General features: G+C 40.6%; 1 protein-coding gene across 1 annotated transcript in view; it reads left to right on the top strand.

The window, feature by feature from the left end:
- PHLPP1 (PH domain and leucine rich repeat protein phosphatase 1) overlaps positions 1-19310 on the top strand; it is a 533157-nt gene that overhangs the window by 191469 nt on the left and 322378 nt on the right. The window contains exon 2 of the mRNA XM_053714638.1: positions 9927-10123. Coding sequence (XP_053570613.1) covers positions 9927-10123 — 197 coding nt within the window. The remainder of the gene's footprint in view (positions 1-9926; positions 10124-19310) is intronic.

Raw genomic sequence — 19310 nt, 5'->3', positions numbered from 1 at the left:
TACCTTAATATTATGACAAACAACAGAGTAGACTATAGGGGATGAGAAACAACTCCAGTATCAGCGGGCACCACCAATAAAATGAGAGGTCTCTGGTGTCATGAAAATGTATTCTGGATCTATGTTTAACAACCCCAGGATACAGTCTGAGTTCTAACAGCATAGATTTGGACAAACAGTTATCTTAATACTGATATTGTGGCAAGACAATAAAGGACTATGGGGGTGAAAAAAACAACTCCAGTATTCAGCGGACACCACCAGTATAGTAATAGGTATCAGGTGTCATGAATATAAAAGTATCTGGATCTATGTTTAACAGCCCCAAAACGAGTTGTTTTGTCTTTTACAGCTTATATTAAGCAGGTAACATCATACATTGTCATATAATATACATCATACAATATCAGAAATGAAGTGGTTGCACACAAGTTATTGTTATCTTAAAGTAGTGTATAAGTAACACCAGCAGAAAGTCTTAGATACATCCAGGTGATCAGTGCCGTATTTCGATTTAGTACATCAAGCACCCTCAGAAATCTGGGTATAGTAACGGACTGGAGTATCAAAGTTATAAAGTCAGCTTATTATATAACCGTATTTTTTCAGCAAACGGGCTTCTCAATTCCGTTGTTAAGCAAGCTGGATCAGCATCTTTGGTTCACCACCGAACCGGCATAATCAGCGAGGACGCCACAGCGGTCTGTCAAGCAAACACGTCCACTTCCACTTCGTACGTCACCGCCGACGCGCGTTTCACCCCCCACATGACCGCAAAGATCACAGGGGTTTCCTCAGGGCAAAGCGGATACTGAGTCTAACAGCAGCCGCGTTATATTTCTCCTTCCCGCTGCTCATTGGGAGATTCAGAGCAAACTAGCAGCCAATCAGAGTAGCTTAAAGCGCCACTGCCCAAATATATATATTCAGGAGGAACAGATGAAATTATATCGTGAACATTTTATAAACGGTAAGCTCTTAAGAACCGTTAATGCATAAGATAAAATTACACATGCACTTTATACACGTTAAGCATGTATTATAAAAATAAGATTACCTTTTAAATTAATTCAAGTGCTTAGCGCTAATTTAAAAGATTGTCAAGACAAATACTCATATGTACAGTGGTTCAAGTGTCTTGGATAAATTGTAGATACATTTTTATTGGTCATTAATAGATATCGTTTAGATGTACCTTTTAAATCCTCACAGTCTTAAGGGAAATAAAAATACCGTGTCTCACTTCCAGAGGAGCATTTTTAGAAAAGTTTACAGATTATGTAAAGGGACATAGAGGAATTATTAGGCTAATTTTACAGGTAGAACTTGGGCAATTCGATAGGCCACCATTACCTGTTAATGTTTTAGAAAAGCAGCAAACTCGAATTTTTCATTAAGCCCATTAGGCATTACTTGTACATCCATTCAGTTTCCTTTTTAAGGAGTACATTATCAATGTCCCCCCCCCCTCTGCCGAAGAGTGAACAAGATTCAATGCCTGTTACCTTTAAGTCTGAGGGGTTGCAGTTGTGGTGTTTCATAAAATGATACGCCACTCCGCTTTTAATGTCACCCTCCTCCGCTGCCTTTATGTCGTCCCTATGTTCAGAGACCCTATCCTTCAACATTCGTCTTGTTTTTCCTACATAGAAAGTCGGGCAGCTACAGGATAACAAATAGATTACATTTTCAGTTTTACAGTTGATAAACTGTTTTATAGGGTAGACAGCGGAGGTTGTGGCAAAAGTTTTTGTGCGGACAACAAATTTGCATACAACGCAGTGTCCGCACTTGAAACATCCCTTGATTTTTCTATGTTCCTCCAACCAATCTTTCTCACTTGGACTCTTTATAAAGTGACTTTTTACTAATTTATCCTTTAAGTTTGGAGCTCTCCTAGCAACCAAGGATGGTTTATCTCCAACTATTTTCCTGATCGTCTCATCAGCTTTTAGAAATTGCCATTTTCTCTTGTTAAGTGTATCCAGTCCACGGATCATCCATTACTTGTGGGATATTCTCCTTCCCAACAGGAAGTTGCAAGAGGATCACCCACAGCAGAGCTGCTATATAGCTCCTCCCCTAACTGTCATACCCAGTCATTCTCTTGCAAGCCTCAACCAAGATGGAGGTCGTAAGAGGAGTGTGGTGTTTTATACTTAGTTTATTCTTCAATCAAAAGTTTGTTATTTTTAAATGGTGCCGGAGTTTATCTCAGGCAGTATTTAGAAGAAGAATCTGCCTGCGTGTTCTATGATCTTAGCAGAAGTAACTAAGATCCATGGCTGTTCTCACATATTCTGAGGAGTGAGGTAACTTCAGAGAGGGAATGGCATGCAGGTTTTCCTGCAATAAGGTATGTGCAGTTAATATTTTTCTAGGGATGGAATTTGCTAGAAAATGCTGCTGATACCGAACTAATGTAAGTAAAGCCTTAAATGCAGTGATAGTGACTGGTATCAGGCTTATTAATAGAGATACATACTCTTATAAAAATGTAATATAAAACGTTTGCTGGCATGTTTAATCGTTTTTATATGTATTTGGTGATAAAACTTATTGGGGCTTAGTTTTTTTCCACATGGCTGGCTTGAATTTTGCCTAGAAACAGTTTCCTTAGGCTTTCCACTGTTGTAATATGAGTGGGAGGGGCCTATTTTGCTGTTTTTTTGCACAGCAAAAATTACAGACACAGACATCCAGCTTCTTCCTGCATGATCCAGGACATCTCTGGAGGGCTCAAAAGGCTTCAAAGTCGTTTTTGAGGGAGGTAAAAAGCCACAGTAGAGCTGTGGCAGTTGTTGTGACTGTTTGAAAAAAAAAAAAGTTTTTGTCTTTTTATTATTCCTTTTTGGGTATTAAGGGGTTAATCATCCATTTGCAAGTGGGTGCAATGCTCTGCTAACTTGTTACATACACTGTAAAAATTTCGTTAGTGTAACTGCCTTTTTTCACTGTTATTTCAAATTTGTGTTTCTTAAAGGTGCAGTAACGTTTTTTATATTGCTTGTAAACTTGTTTAAAGTGTTTTCCAAGCTTGCTAGTCTCATTGCTAGTCTGTTTAAACATGTCTGACACAGAGGAAACTACTTGTTATTATGTTTGAAAGCCATGGTGGAGCCCCATAGGAGAATGTGTACTAAATGTATTGATTTCACCTTAAACAGTAAAGATCAGTCTTTAACTATAAAAGAAATATCACCAGAAGATTCTGACGAGGGGGAAGTTATGCCGACTAACTCTCCCCACGTGTCAGACCCTTCGCCTCCCGCTCAGGGGATGCATGCTAATATGGCGCCAATTGCATCAGGGACGCCCATAGCGATTACCTTGCTATGGCTGCAATCATGAATAATACCCTGTCAGAGGTATTATCCAGGTTGCCTGAATTAAGAGGCAAGCGTGATTGCTCTAGGGTTAGGAGAAATACAGAGCGCGCAGATGCTGTAAGGGCCATGTCTGATACTGCGTCACAATATGCAGATCATGAGGACGGAGAGCTTCAGTCTGTGGGTGACATCTCTGATTCGGGGAAACCTGATTCAGAGATTTCTAATTTTAAATTTAAGCTTGAGAACCTCCGTGTGTTGCTTGGGGAGGTATTAGCTGCTCTGAATGACTGTAACACAGTTGCAGTACCAGAGAAATTGTGTAGGCTGGATAAATACTATGCGGTACTGGTGTGTACTGATGTTTTTCCTATACCTAAAAGGCTTACAGAAATTATTAGCAAGGAGTGGGATAGACCGGGTGTGCCTTTTTCCCCACCTCCTATATTTAGAAAAATGTTTCCAATAGATGCCACTACACGGACTTATGGCAGACGGTCCCTAAGGTGGAGGGAGCAGTTTCTACTTTAGCAAAGCGTACTACTATCCCGGTTGAGGACAGTTGTGCTTTTTCAGATCCAATGGATAAAAAATTGGAGGGTTACCTTAAGAAAATGTTTATTCAACAAGGTTTTATTTTACAGCCCCTTGCATGCATTGCACCTGTCACGGCCGCGGCGGCATTCTGGTTTGAGGCCCTGGAAGAGGCCATCCATACAGCTCCATTGACTGAAATTCTTGACAAGCTTAGAACTCTTAAGCTAGCTAACTCATTTGTTTCTGATGCCATTGTTCATTTGACTAAACTAACGGCTAAGAATTCCGGATTCGCCATCCAAGCGCGTAGGGCGCTATGGCTTAAATCCTGGTCAGCTGACGTGACTTCGAAGGGGCAGACCTTATTCGGGCCTGGTTTGAAGGAAATTATTGCTGACATTACTGGAGGTAAGGGTCACACCCTTCCTCAGGACAGGGCCAAAGCAAAGGCCAAACAGTCTAATTTTCGTGCCTTTCGAAATTTCAAGGCAGGTGCAGCATCAACTTCCTCCGCTTCAAAACAAGAGGGAACTTTTGCTCAATCTAAGCAGGCCTGGAAACCTAACCAGTCCTGGAACAAAGGCAAGCAGGCCAGAAAGCCTCCTGCTGCCTCTAAGACAGCATGAAGGAACGGCCCCCTATCTGGCGACGGATCTAGTAGGGGGCATACTTTCTCTCTTCGCCCAGGCGTGGGCAAGAGATGTTCAGGATCCCTGGGCGTTGGAGATCATATCTCAGGGATATCTTCTGGACTTCAAAGCTTCCCCTCCACAAGGGAGATTTCATCTTTCAAGGCTATCTGCAAATCAGATAAAGAAAGAGGCATTCCTACGCTTTTTGCAAGACCTCCTAGTTATGGGAGTGATCCATCCAGTTCCGCGGACGGAACAAGGACAGGGTTTTCATTTGAATCTGTTTGTGGTTCCCAAAAAAGAGGGAACCTTCAGACCAATTTTGGATCTAAAGATCTTAAACAAATTCCTCAGAGTTCCATCTTTCAAAATGGAAACTATTCGGACCATCCTACCCATGATCCAAGAAGGTCAGTACATGACCACAGTGGACTTAAAGGATGCCTACCTTCACATACCGATTCACAAAGATCATCATCGGTTTCTAAGGTTTGCCTTTCTAGACAGGCATTACCAATTTGTAGCTCTTCCCTTCGGGTTGGCTACAGCCCCGAGAATCTTTACAAAGGTTCTGGGCTCACTTCTGGCGGTTCTAAGACCGCGAGGCATAGCGGTGGCTCCGTATCTAGACGACATCTTGATACAGGCGTCAAGCTTTCAAGTTGCCAAGTCTCATACAGAGATAGTTCTGGCATTTCTGAGGTCGCACGGGTGGAAAGTGAACGAGGAAAAGACTTCTCTATCCCCACTCACAAGAGTCTCCTTCTTAGGGACTCTTATGGATTCTGTAGTAATGAAAATTTACCTGACGGAGTCCAGGTTATCAAAACTTCTAAATGCTTCCCGTGTTCTTCACTCCATTCCGCGCCCTTCGGTAGCTCAGTGTATGGAGGTAATCGGCTTAATGGTAGCGGCAATGGACATAGTGCCATTTGCGCGCCTTCATCTCAGACCGCTGCAATTATGCATGCTGAGTCAGTGGAATGGGGATTACACATATTTGTCCCCTCTGCTAAATCTGGATCAAGAGACCAGAGATTCTCTTCTCTGGTGGTTGTCTCGGGTACACCTGTCCAATGGTATGACCTTTCGCAGGCCAGATTGGACAATTGTAACAACAGATGCCAGCCTTCTAGGTTGGGGTGCAGTCTGGAATTCCCTGAAGGCACAGGGATCGTGGACTCAGGAGGAGAAACTCCTTCCAATAAATATTCTGGAGTTAAGAGCGATATTTAATGCTCTTCTGGTTTGGCCTCAGTTAGCAACACTGAGGTTCATCAGATTTCAGTCGGACAACATCACAACTGTGGCTTACATCAACCATCAAGGGGGAACCAGGAGTTCCCTAGTGATGTTAGAAGTCTCAAAAATAATTCGCTGGGCAGAGTACCACTCTTGCCACCTGTCAGCAATCCATATCCCAGGCATGGAGAACTGGGAGGCGGATTTTCTAAGTCGTCAGACTTTCCATCCGGGGGAGTGGGAACTCCATCCTGAGGTGTTTGCTCAGTTGATTCATCATTGGGGCAAACCAGAGTTCGATCTCATGGCGTCTCGCCAGAACGCCAAGCTTCCTTGTTATGGATCCAGGTCCAGGGACCCAGAAGCGACGCTGATAGATGCTCTAGCAGCGCCTTGGTTCTTCAACCTGGCTTATGTGTTTCCACCATTTCCTCTGCTCCTTCGACTGATTGCCAAAATCAAACAGGAGAGAGCATTGGTGATTCTGATAGCACCTGCGTGGCCACGCAGGACTTGGTATGCAGACCTAGTGGACATGTCATCCTTTCCACCATGGACTCTGCCTCTAAGACAGGAGCTTCTGATACAAGGTCCTTTCAATCATCCAAATCTAATTTCTCTGAGACTGACTCCGAGTCGGTCATTGATACTTTAATACAGGCACGAAAGCCTGTTACCAGGAAAATCTACCACAAGATATGGAGTAAATATCTTTATTGGTGTGAATCCAAGAATTACTCATGGAGTAAGGTTAGGATTCCTAGAATATTGTCTTTTCTCCAAGAGGGCTTGGACAAAGGATTATCAGCTAGTTCCTTAAAGGGACAGATTTCTGCTCTGTCTATTCTTTTGCACAAGCGTCTGGCAGAGGTTCCAGACGTCCAGGCATTTTGCCAGGCTTTGGTTAGAATTAAGCCTGTGTTTAAACCTGTTGCTCCCCTGTGGAGCTTAAAGTTGGTTCTTAAGGTTCTTCAAGGAGTTCCGTTTGAACCCCTTCATTCCATTGATATTAAACTTTTATCTTGGAAAGTTCTGTTTTTGATGGCTATTTCCTCGGCTCGTAGAGTCTCTGAGCTATCTGCCTTACAATGTGATTCTCCTTATCTGATTTTTCATGCAGATAAGGTAGTTCTGCGTACCAAACCTGGGTTTTTACCTAAGGTGGTTTCTAACAAGAATATCAATCAAGAGATTGTTGTTCCATCGTTGTGCCCTAATCCTTCTTCAAAGAAGGAACGTCTTTTACATAATCTGGACATAGTCCGTGCCTTCTAATGAGACTGCTGGACAGCAGCCCCCTGAAAGGATTACAGCTCATTCTACTAGAGCTGTGGCTTCCACCTGGGCCTTAAAAAATGAGGCCTCTGTTGAACAGATTTGCAAGGCTGCGACTTGGTCTTCGCTTCACACTTTTTCAAAATTTTACAAATTTTATACTTTTGCTTCTTTGGAGGCTGTGTTTGGGAGACAGGTTCTTCAGGCAGTGGTTCCTTCCGCTTAATCCTGCCTTGTCCCTCCCATCATCTGTGTACTTTAGCTTTGGTATTGGTATCCCACAAGTAATGGATGATCCGTGGACTGGATACACTTAACAAGAGAAAACATAATTTATGCTTACCTGATAAATTTATTTCTCTTGTAGTGTATCCAGTCCACGGCCCGCCCTGTCCTTTTTAAGGCAGGTCTAAATTTTAATTAAACTACAGTCACCACTGCACCCTATGGTTTCTCCTTTCTCTGTTTGTTTTCGGTCGAATGACTGGATATGACAGTTAGGGGGGGAGCTATATAGCAGCTCTGCTGTGGGTGATCCTCTTGCAACTTCCTGTTGGGAAGGAGAATATCCCACAAGTAATGGATGATCCGTGGACTGGATACACTACAAGAGAAATAAATTTATCAGGTAAGCATAAATTATGTTTTTCATCTAAGATTGTGCGAATCTTTTCCCAATGGCAGTTGTATTGGGTAACAAAACGCGCATATATATATATATATATATATATATATATATATATATATATATATCAACAAACTTCAATTGGCTAATCATTTTAGCAGTTAAAGGGGCAGTAACACTTTGTAATTACAAGGCATGTTGTTCTCTTGCTGTAGAATAATATATCAGCCAAGTCTAAGTATTTACATCTTGTTTGCTGCAGTTTTTCAAAGAAAGTGCATTGTTTTGCATATGTGTGTGTGTGTGTGTGTGTGTGTGTGTATGTGTATATATATATATATATATATATATATATATATGTGTATATATATATATATATATATGTGTGTGTGTGTGTGTGTGTATATATATATATATATATATATATATATATATATATATATATATATATATATATATATATATATATATATATATATATATATATATATATATATATATATATATATATATATATATATATATATATATATATATATATATATATTTTTTTTTTTTTTTTTATATTAAGCAGGGTTGGCCTTGAGAAGCCTGCTGTTCCCATTTCCAGTTTTGAGAATTATAAACAAACACTATTTTCAGAGATAAACTAAAATGGAGAAAAATAAAACATGAAAGTATATTGCAAATTAGTTTTACTACACATAACTAAACTTTTTATATCAATATCTCAATGTATTTACTGTCCCTTTAAGCTCGATTCAGCTGTCAGCAGGTTAGTGTAAATGTTTTTCAGATTGGAATTGTTGTTGATCATTGTTGGATACGTTATTCATTTTAACTTTAAAGGGACATTATAATGCCAACGTTATAAGCTACAATTCTTCATGTTTTACTTTATTTTGCATACTGGATTGTGGTTCTTATACATATAGGTAAAGTCTCCATTAGAAGCTGCAAGAATTGCAGCAAAACATGGCTGGTGATTGGCAGACTATGTTGGTCCTGGAAAAAAAATACTTTAGCAGTAGTTACTTATCAGCCAATGAAGAGTAGACTGAATTGTACACAACCATGCTCTTCCTGTTAGTTTGATGTTAATAGGGTTGTCCAGTATTCAATTGGACGATCAGTATTTTTATGAAAAGTTTATTGGGCAGCCTGCAGAAATACTGTGACACTTAAATGTCCAGTACCTGTGTTTAAACTAAATATAAAAGGCCTCCTATGCCTGAAAGCATTACAAATATGAAGCACAAAGGAGTGGGGGACAATCAAGGGAGGAAAATTACTTCTGTTTATGTGTGTTACTAGTAGCTAAAGAGGTACAATTATTGATTTGTATGTTACTGGCAGCCAGGAGGTAAACTGATTGCTCAGTTGAGAAAAATATCGATAGGAGGGTACAGTAGAGCTTTTGGGAAAGGGGGCATTGTGTGACCCCACCTACCATCATGCCCACGACATATTATTCATTATTTTTGTGGAGAACCACTGGCAACCCTAGATGTTAGACAGATTTTATCTGTCATATACATGGGACATTTTTGAGTACCATGCCCCTTTTAAGTCTTTACTTTGGTCCAAGAGGTGAGAGAACTGAGGCAAGGGCTAACCCAAGCAAGGATGGTATTCTGCTGTAGAGAACCTTCCAAATACCATTGATTATCCTAATATCATAAGATTTGTTCACATATCTGCATAGAAGTTATATTGTGTACCCTTATATATTTTTTACGTTTTTAGAATTTTATGTATCTAATTTTCCTGTGAGCTACGTGATTAAAGGGACATGAAACCCAACATTTTTCTTTCATTATTTATATAAAGCATGTGATTTTTAAACAACTTTTCTAATTTACTTGTTGAGGGGGCAGCAATGCACTACTGGGATATAGCTGAACACGTCTGAGAACCAATGACAAGGAATTTATGTGTAGCCACCAATCAGCAGCTTGCTCCCAGTAATGCATTGCTTCTCCTGAGTCTACCTAGGTATTCTTTTCAGATAAGGATATCAGGAGAACTAAGCAAATTAGATAATAGAAGTAAATTGGAAAGTTGTTTAAAATCCACTTGCTCTGCCTGTAAATTTTGGGTTTCATATCCCTTTTTAAGTATAGGGTTGCCAGCTAGTACGTTTGGGTCAGTGTAGGTAATATAGAAGAAAGAAAGAAAAGCTCTCTTCTAGTGAAACCTCTACTTTGTGTGGGGAATACATGATTATTAGTCTTTTAAAATGGCCTGTTTGTCAATAGTGCTGATGTTTCTCTTTTTGTTTTTTAGGAAAACCTAATGCAACTGGGATCCCTGAACGCACGCAGCTCTCTGGAAACTACAATGTTCGGAAGGGAAAGATGCAGCTGCCTGTGAATAGGTGGACGAGGAGGCAAGTGATCCTGTGCGGAACCTGCCTTATTGTATCATCAGTGAAGGAAAGCCAGACTGGGAAGATGCACGTTCTCCCTTTAATTGGCGGAAAAGTATGTAATTTCTTTTTCTGAACATTAATTTCTTTATTATTTTTCATTTTTAAAGCCTAGTCTATTTAAAGGAACACTAAAATCAACTTTTTTGTTAAATTTTTATTTGCCTCTGGAATTCAGTAGGCATTGCATGGGATTTGTCCCTGGACTGCAAAATTATACAGATTTTGATTTAGAAATTTTGGATTTTTCTTTCCACCTAGCTGGCAAAAATATCCACAGCAAATTTTGGCATTATGAAATAGCCGAGTGGGGGCAGTGTAATACTTTAATAATTGTGCTATAAACATTGAAAAATTTGATTAGATAATTTAAAGGGACATTGAACCCAATTTTTTTCTTTCGTGATTCAGATAGAGCATGCAATTTTAAGCAACTTTCTAATTTACTCCTATTATCAAATTTTTTTCATTCTCTTTATTTGAAATGCAAGAATGTAAGTTTAGATGCCGGCCTATTTTTGGTGAACAACCTGAATTGTCCTTGCTGATTGGTGGAAAAATTCATCCACCAATAAAAAATTGCTATCCAGAGTTCTGAGCCAAAAAAAAGCTTAGATGCCTTTTTCAAATAAAGATAGCAAGAGAACGAAGAAAAATGGATAATAGGAGTAAATTAGAAAGTTGCATAAAATTGCATGCTCTATCTGAATCGCAAAAGTAAAAATTTGGGTTCAGTGTCCCTTTAAGCTTAATATTGGTTAAAATTTTAGCCATGAGGTCAGTAAAACTAAAAAGGTCCTCCTGGGGAGAACAGTGTTATACAGAATATATATATATATATATATATATATACTGTATGTGTGTGTGTGTTTTACTTTAGAAAGACTATTGAAAATACAGGCCCCAAAGTAGACGCTCAGTGCAACAAAAGTGAATACACCTGTGATCACTGATATACAAATTAAATCACTGAAATAAAATGGAGTACACCTGTGATTACCAATTGGCTTAATTGCATGAACATGGTTATAAAATGACCTGTGAATACCAGAACTTTCTTAATTGTGGACTTATGGGTCTATCTGCATTTCTGCATCATGGCTCCTCTTGGAAAAGAATTGCCAGAGGGATTAAAAATGTGATTGTGAGACTACAAAAATGGAAAAGGATACAGAAAGATCAGTGACTAACTAAAACTCGGTTGAAACACAGTTGCAGCAGTAATCAGGAGGTATAGAACGAGCCAAAGTACCACGAATCAGAGCCGTAGTGGCCATACTCCTAAAATGATGCCACGGAGAGTGCGCTACTTGCACAATCTAGCTCTGGAAAACAGACGGGCAAGTGCTTCAGACTTGGCTCAGGGGTAATCAATGGAAATTGGAGTTTCTCTGTCAGCTCAGACATTGTGACGGAGGAGATTGCATAATAACGTCAACCTCTATAGACTGCATCCAAGAAAAAAAAACCTTGCTCTTCAGCACAAAACTGCAAGATTAACCTTTGCTAAACAGCATTAAAAGAAGCCTGATAAATATTGGGAGCACATTCTTTAGTCAGATGAGACCAAGATCATTTTTTTTTGGCTCAGATGGGGTCCAGCATGTTTGGAGAGTGTGATGATATATGGGGCTGCATGAGTGAGATAGGTGTTAGGTAGATTACATTTATAGATAGCACCATGAATGCCTGTGGATATAGCAAAATACCCGATGACTTCCAGTCTCAAGAAGCTTGGCAGAAGAGGAATATTCCAGCATGATAACGATCCAAAGCACACTGCAAAAATCACAAAAAGATTCTAAAGAAGAAAAAAGTGAAAACTATCAGCTGGCCAAGTATGTCTCCTGACTTGAATCCAACAGAACACCTATGGGGTATTTTAAAGAGAAAGGTAGAGCAACACAACCCCTTTACAAAGAGCAGCTGAAACAAATGGTCTCTGAAAAATGGCAGAACCTCTCTCAAGAAATTTGTGCAACCCTTGTGTCCCCCATGATGAGGAGGATTGAGTCTGTCATCAAAAATAAAGGTGAACATATGAAGTATTGAAAAAATAAGAGATTTGAATCTCAATAGCGTCATTTTTGGCGCTAAAAAATATGGGCGTCATTATTGTCTCCACATTATTTAAGTCTCATTGTTTATTTGCTTCTGGTTGCTAGAAGCTTGTTCACTGGCATTTTCTCCTGTTAAGTGTAGTCAGTCCACGGGTCATCCATTACTTATGGGATTATATCTCTTCCCTAACAGGAAGTGCAAGAGGATCACCCAAGCAGAGCTGCTATATAGCTCCTCCCCTCTACGTCATACCCAGTCATTCTCTTGCACCTAACTAATAGATAGGACGTGTGAGAGGACTGTGGTTGTTAAACTTAGTTTTTATTTCTTCAATCAAAAGTTTGTTATTTTAAACAGCACCGGAGTGTGTTGTTCTTTCTCAGGCAGCATTAGAAGAAGAATCTACCTGAGTTTGTGTATGATCTTAGCGGTCGTAACTAAGATCCATTTGCTGTTCTCGGCCATTCTGAGGAGTGAGGTAACTTCAGAACAGGGGACAGCGGGCAGGGTTCACCTGCAAGGAGGTATGTTGCAGTATATTATTTTCTAAGGAATGGAATTGACTGAGAAGATACTGCTGATAGCGATGTAATGTAAGTGCAGCCTTAAATGCAGTAGTAGTGACTGGTATCAGGCTGATATGTATGTATGTTTACACTGAGGTATTTCTAGGGAATGGAACTTCACTAAGAAAATACTGTATACATTTAACTTATATTTGAGCCTCCACTGCAGTGAAAGCGACTAGCAGCAGGCTTATTAATAACATTTCATAATTTTATATTTAAAACGTTTACTGGCATGTTAATCGTTTTTTCTGAGGTACTTGGTGATAAAACTTTATGGGCATTATTTTTCCACATGGCTGTCGTTTGTTTATGAATAAAATAAGTTTACTGAGCTTCCCCACTGTTGTATTATGAGTGGGAGGGGCCTATTTTGGCGCTTTATTGCGCAGTAAAAATTCAGTCACAGTCTTCCTATTTCTTCCTCCATGATCCAGGACGTCTCTACAGAGCCCAGGGGTCTCCAAAACTAGTTTTGAGGGAGATAATCACTCACAGCAGACCTGTGAGACTGTGTTTTGACTGTGATAAAAACGCTTATATTAAATTGTTATCCGTTTTTGGGTACTAAGGGGTTAATCATCCATTTGCTGGTGGGTGCAATCCTTTGCTAACTTAATGCATTTACTGTGAAAATTTGGTTGCTATAACTAATTTGGTTCATTGTTATTTCAACTGTGACAGTTTTTTGTGCTTCTTAAAGGCACAGTAACGTTTTTTATATTGCTTGTAAATTTATTTGAAAAGTATTTTCCAAGCTTGCTAGTCTAATTGCTAGTTTGTTTAAACATGTCTGACACAGAGGAATCTCTTTGTGCAATATGTTTAAAGGCCAATGTGGAGCCCAATAGAAATTTGTGTACTAATTGCATTGATGCTACTTTAAATAAAAGCCAATCTGTACATGTAAAGAAAATTTCACCAGACAACGAGGGGGAAGTTATGCCGACTAACTCTCCTCACGTGTCAGTACCTTTGTCTCCCGCTCAGGAGGTGCGTGATATTGTGGCGCCAAGTACATCAGGGCGGCCCTTACAAATCACTTTGCAAGACATGGCTAATGTTATGACTGAAGTATTATCTAAATTGCCAGAATTTAGGGGTAAATGCGACCACTCTGGGGTGAGAACAGAGTGCGCTGATAATAATAGAGCCATGTCTGATACTGCGTCACAATTTGCAGAACATGAGGACGGAGAGCTTCATTCTGTGGGTGACGGATCTGATCCAAGTAAACTGGACTCAGACATTTCAAATTTTAAATTTAAGCTTGAGAACCTCCGTGTTTTACTAGGGGAGGTTTTAGCGGCTCTGAATGATTGTAACACGGTTGCAATTCCAGAGAAATTATGTAGGCTGGATAGATACTATGCGGTACCGGTGTGTACTGATGTATTTCCTATACCTAAGAGGCTTACAGAAATTATTAACAAGGAGTGGGATAGACCCGGTGTGCCTTTTTCACCCCCTCCTATATTTAGAAAAATGTTTCCAATAGACGCCACCACACGGGACTTATGGCAAACGGTCCCTAAGGTGGAGGGAGCAGTTTCTACTCTGGCTAAGCGCACCACTATCCCGGTGGAGGATAGCTGTGCTTTTTCAGATCCAATGGATAAAAAGTTAGAGGGTTACCTTAAGAAAATGTTTGTTCAACAAGGTTTTATATTACAACCCCTTGCATGCATTGCGCCTGTCACGGCTGCGGCGGCATTCTGGTTTGAGTCTCTGGAAGAGACCATTAGCTCAGCTCCATTGGATAAGATTATAGACAAGCTTAGAGTCCTTAAGCTAGCTAATTCATTTATTTCTGATGCCGTAGTACACTTAACTAAGCTTACGGCTAAGAACTCCGGATTAAATCCTGGTCAGCCGATGTGACTTCTAAATCTAAATTGCTTAACATACCTTTCAAAGGGCAAACATTATTCGGGCCCGGTTTGAAAGAAATTATCGCTGACATTACTGGAGGTAAGGGCCATGCCCTGCCTCAAGACAGAGCCAAACCAAGGGCTAAACAGTCTAATTTTCGTGCCTTTCGTAACTTCAAGGCAGGAGCAGCATCAACTTCCTCCGCTCCAAAACAGGAAGGAACTGTTGCTCGCTACAGACAGGGCTGGAAACCTAACCAGTCCTGGAACAAGGGCAAGCAGGCCAGAAAGCCTGCTGCCGCCCCTAAGACAGCATGAAGTGAGGGCCCCCGATCCGGAAACGGATCTAGTGGGGGGCAGACTTTCTCTCTTCGCCCAGGCTTGGGCAAGAGATGTCCAGGATCCCTGGGCGTTAGAGATCATATCTCAGGGATATCTTCTGGACTTCAAAGCTTCTCCTCCAAAAGGGAGATTTCATCTTTCAAGGTTGTCAGCAAACCAGATAAAGAAAGAGGCGTTTCTACGCTGTGTACAAGACCTTTTAATAATGGGAGTGATCCACCCAGTTCCGCGGTCGGAACAGGGACAAGGGTTTTACTCATATCTGTTTGTGGTTCCCAAAAAAGAGGGAACCTTCAGACCAATCTTGGACTTAAAGATCCTAAACAAATTCCTAAGAGTTCCATCGTTCAAAATGGAAACTATTCGGACAATCTTACCTATGATCCAAAAGGGTCAGTACATGACCACAGTGGATTTAAAGGATGCCTACCTTCACATACCGATTCACAAGGATCATTATCGGTACCTAAGGTTTGCCTTCCTAAACAGGCATTACCAGTTTGTAGCTCTTCCCTTCGGGTTAGCTACGGCTCCAAGAATCTTTACAAAGGTTCTGGGCTCTCTTCTGGCGGTACTAAGACCGCGAGGAATATCGGTAGCTCCGTAACTAGACGACATTCTGATACAAGCGTCAAGTTTCCAAACTGGCAAGTCTCATACAGAGTTAGTTCTGGCATTTCTAAGGTCGCATGGGTGGAAGGTGAACGTAGAAAAGAATTCTCTATTGCCACTCACAAGAGTTCCCTTCTTGGGGACTCTTATAGATTCTGTAGAAATGAAAATTTACCTGACAGAGGACAGGTTAACAAAGCTTCTAAATGCTTGCCGTGCCCTTCATTCCATTCAACACCCGTCAGTGGCTCAATGCATGGAGGTAATCGGCTTAATGGTAGCGGCAATGGACATAGTACCTTTTGCACGCCTGCACCTCAGACCGCTGCAATTGTGCATGCTAAGTCAGTGGAATCGGGATTACTCAGATTTGTCCCCTATGCTGAATTTGGATCAAGAGACCAGAGATTCTCTTCTATGGTGGCTTACTCGGCCACATCTGTCCAGGGGGATGCCCTTCAGCAGGCCAGATTGGACGATTGTAACAACAGATGCTCTTCTGGCTTGGCCTCAGTTAGCAACTCTGAGGTTCATCAGGTTCCAGTCGGACAACATCACGACTGTGACTTACATCAACCATCAGGGAGGGACAAGGAGTTCCCTAGCGATGATGGAAGTCTCAAAGATAATTCGCTGGGCAGAGTCTCACTCTTGCCACCTGTCAGCGATCCACATCCCAGGCGTGGAGAACTGGGAGGCGGATTTCCTAAGTCGCCAGACTTTTCATCCGGGGGAGTGGGAACTTCATCCGGAGGTATTTACCCAACTGCTTCGGCGTTGGGGCAAACCAGATCTGGATCTCATGGCTTCTCGCCAGAACGCCAAGCTTCCTTGTTACGGATCCAGGTCCAGGGACCCAGGAGCGGTACTGATAGATGCTCTGACAGCACCTTGGGTCTTCAACATGGCTTATGTGTTTCCACCCTTCCCGATGCTTCCTCGATTGATTGCCAGGATCAAACAGGAGAGAGCATCGGTGATTCTAATAGTGCCTGCGTGGCCACGCAGGACCTGGTATGCAGATCTAGTGGACATGTCGTCCTGTCCACCATGGTCTCTGCCTCTGAGACAGGACCTTCTGATTCAGGGTCCTTTCAAACATCCAAATCTAATTTCTCTGAGGTTGACTGCATGGAGATTGAACGCTTGATTCTATCAAAGCGTGGATTCTCGGAGTCAGTGATTGATACCTTAATACAGGCTAGGAAACCTGTTACCAGGAAAATTTACCATAAAATATGGCGTAAATACTTGCATTGGTGCGAATCCAAGAGTTACTCATGGAGTAAGGTTAGGATTCCTAGGATATTGTCTTTTCTACAAGAAGGTTTAGAAAAGGGTTTATCTGCTAGTTCGTTAAAGGGACAGATCTCAGCTCTGTCCATCCTTTTACACAAGCGTCTGTCAGAAGTTCCAGACGTTCAGGCTTTTTGTCAGGCTTTGGCCAGGATTAAGCCTGTGTTTAAAACTGTTGCTCCGCCGTGGAGCTTAAACTTAGTTCTTAACGATTTACAGGGTGTTCCGTTTGAACCCCTTCATTCCATTGATATCAAGCTGTTATCTTGGAAAGTTCTGTTTTTGATGGCTATTTCCTCGGCTCGAAGAGTCTCTGAGTTATCGGCCTTACATTGTGATTCTCCTTATCTGATTTTTCATTCAGACAAGGTAGTTCTGCGTACTAAACCTGGGTTCTTACCTAAGGTAGTCACTAACTGGAATATCAATCAAGAGATTGTTGTTCCATCATTGTGCCCTAATCCTTCTTCAAAGAAGGAAAGACTTCTGCACAATCTGGACGTCGTCCGTGCCCTGAAATTTTATTTGCAGGCAACTAAAGATTTTCGCCAAACTTCTTCCCTGTTTGTCGTTTATTCTGGACAGAGGAGAGGTCAAAAAGCTTCGGCTACCTCTCTCTCTTTCTGGCTTCGTAGCATAATACGTTTAGCCTATGAGACTGCTGGACAGCAGCCTCCTGAAAGAATTACAGCTCATTCTACTAGAGCTGTGGCTTCCACTTGGGCCTTTAAAAATGAGGCCTCTGTTGAACAGATTTGCAAGGCTGCAACTTGGTCTTCACTTCACACCTTTTCGAAATTTTACAAATTTGACACTTTTGCTTCTTCGGAGGCTGTTTTTGGGAGAAAGGTTCTTCAGGCAGTGGTTCCTTCCGTGTAAAGTTCCTGCCTGTCCCTCCCGTCATCCGTGTACTTTTAGCTTTGGTATTGGTATCCCATAAGTAATGGATGACCCGTGGACTGACTACACTTAACAGGAGAAAACATAATTTATGCTTACCTGATAAATTCCTTTCTCCTGTAGTGTAGTCAGTCCACGGCCCGCCCTGTTTTTACGGCAGGTCTAAATTTTAAATTAAACTCCAGTCACCACTGCACCCTATAGTTTCTCCTTTCTCGTTTGGTTTCGGTCGAATGACTGGGTATGACGTAGAGGGGAGGAGCTATATAGCAGCTCTGCTTGGGTGATCCTCTTGCACTTCCTGTTAGGGAGGAGATATAATCCCATAAGTAATGGATGACCCGTGGACTGACTACACTACAGGAGAAAGGAATTTATCAGGTAAGCATAAATTATGTTTTTTCCCATTCCTGAAACTGTCATTTAAGGAATTTGATCAATTTTGCTTTATATGTTGTTTTTTCTATTACATATTGCAAGATGTCTCGGAATGACCCTGAATCAGAAGATACTTCTGGAAAATCGCTGCCTGATGCTGGATCTACCAAAGTTAAGTGTATTTGCTGTAAACTTGTGGTATCTGTTCCTCCAGCTGTTGTTTGTAATTAATGTCATGACAAACTTGTTAATGCAGATAATATTTCCTTTAGTAATGTTACATTACCTGTTGCTGTTCCATCAACATCTAATACTCAGTGTTCCTGATAACATAAGAGATTTTGTTTCTAAATCCATTAAGAAGGCTATGTCTGTTATTCCTCCTTCTAGTAAACGTAAAAGGTCTTTTAAAACTTCTAATTTTTCAGATGAATTTTTAAATGAACATCATCATTCTGATAATGATTCCTCTGGTTCAGAGGATTCTGTTTCAGAGGTTGATGCTGATAAATCTTCATATTTATTCAAAATGGAATTTATTCGTTCTTTGCTTAAAGAAGTCTTAATTGCATTAGAAATAGAGGAAACTGGTCCTCTTGATACTAAATCTAAACGTTTAAATAAGGTTTTTAAATCTCCTGTAGTTATTCCAGAAGTTTTTCCTGTCCCTGATGCTATTTCTGAAGTAATTTCCAGGGAATGGAATAATTTGGGTAATTAATTTACTCCTTCTAAACGTTTTAAGCAATTATATCCTATGCCATCTGACAGATTAGAGTTTTGGGACAAAATCCCTAAGGTTGATAGGGCCATCTCTACTCTTGCTAAACGTACTACTAATCCTACGGCAGATAGTACTTCCTTTAAGGATCCTTTAGATAGGAAAATTGAATCCTTTCTAAGAAAAGCTTACTTATGTTCAGGTAATCTTCTTAGACCTGCTATATCTTTAGCGGATGTTGCTGCAGCTTCAACTTTTTGGTTGGAAGCTTTAGCACAACAAGTAACAGATCATAATTCTCATAGCATTGTTAATCTTCTTCAACATGCTAATAATTTTATTTGTGATGCCATCTTTGATATCATTAGGGTTGATGTCAGGTATATGTCTCTAGCTATTTTAGCTAGAAGAGCTTTATGGCTTAAAACTTGGAATGCTGATATGTCTTCCAAGTCAACTTTTCTTTCCTTTTCTTTCCAGGGTAATAAATTATTT

Source organism: Bombina bombina, chromosome 5 (assembly GCF_027579735.1).
Source record: "Bombina bombina isolate aBomBom1 chromosome 5, aBomBom1.pri, whole genome shotgun sequence".
In the NCBI taxonomy this organism is placed as follows: domain Eukaryota; kingdom Metazoa; phylum Chordata; class Amphibia; order Anura; family Bombinatoridae; genus Bombina; species Bombina bombina.
Note: the sequence above shows the minus strand (reverse complement) of the source record. Positions and strands in the feature narration are given on the sequence as shown.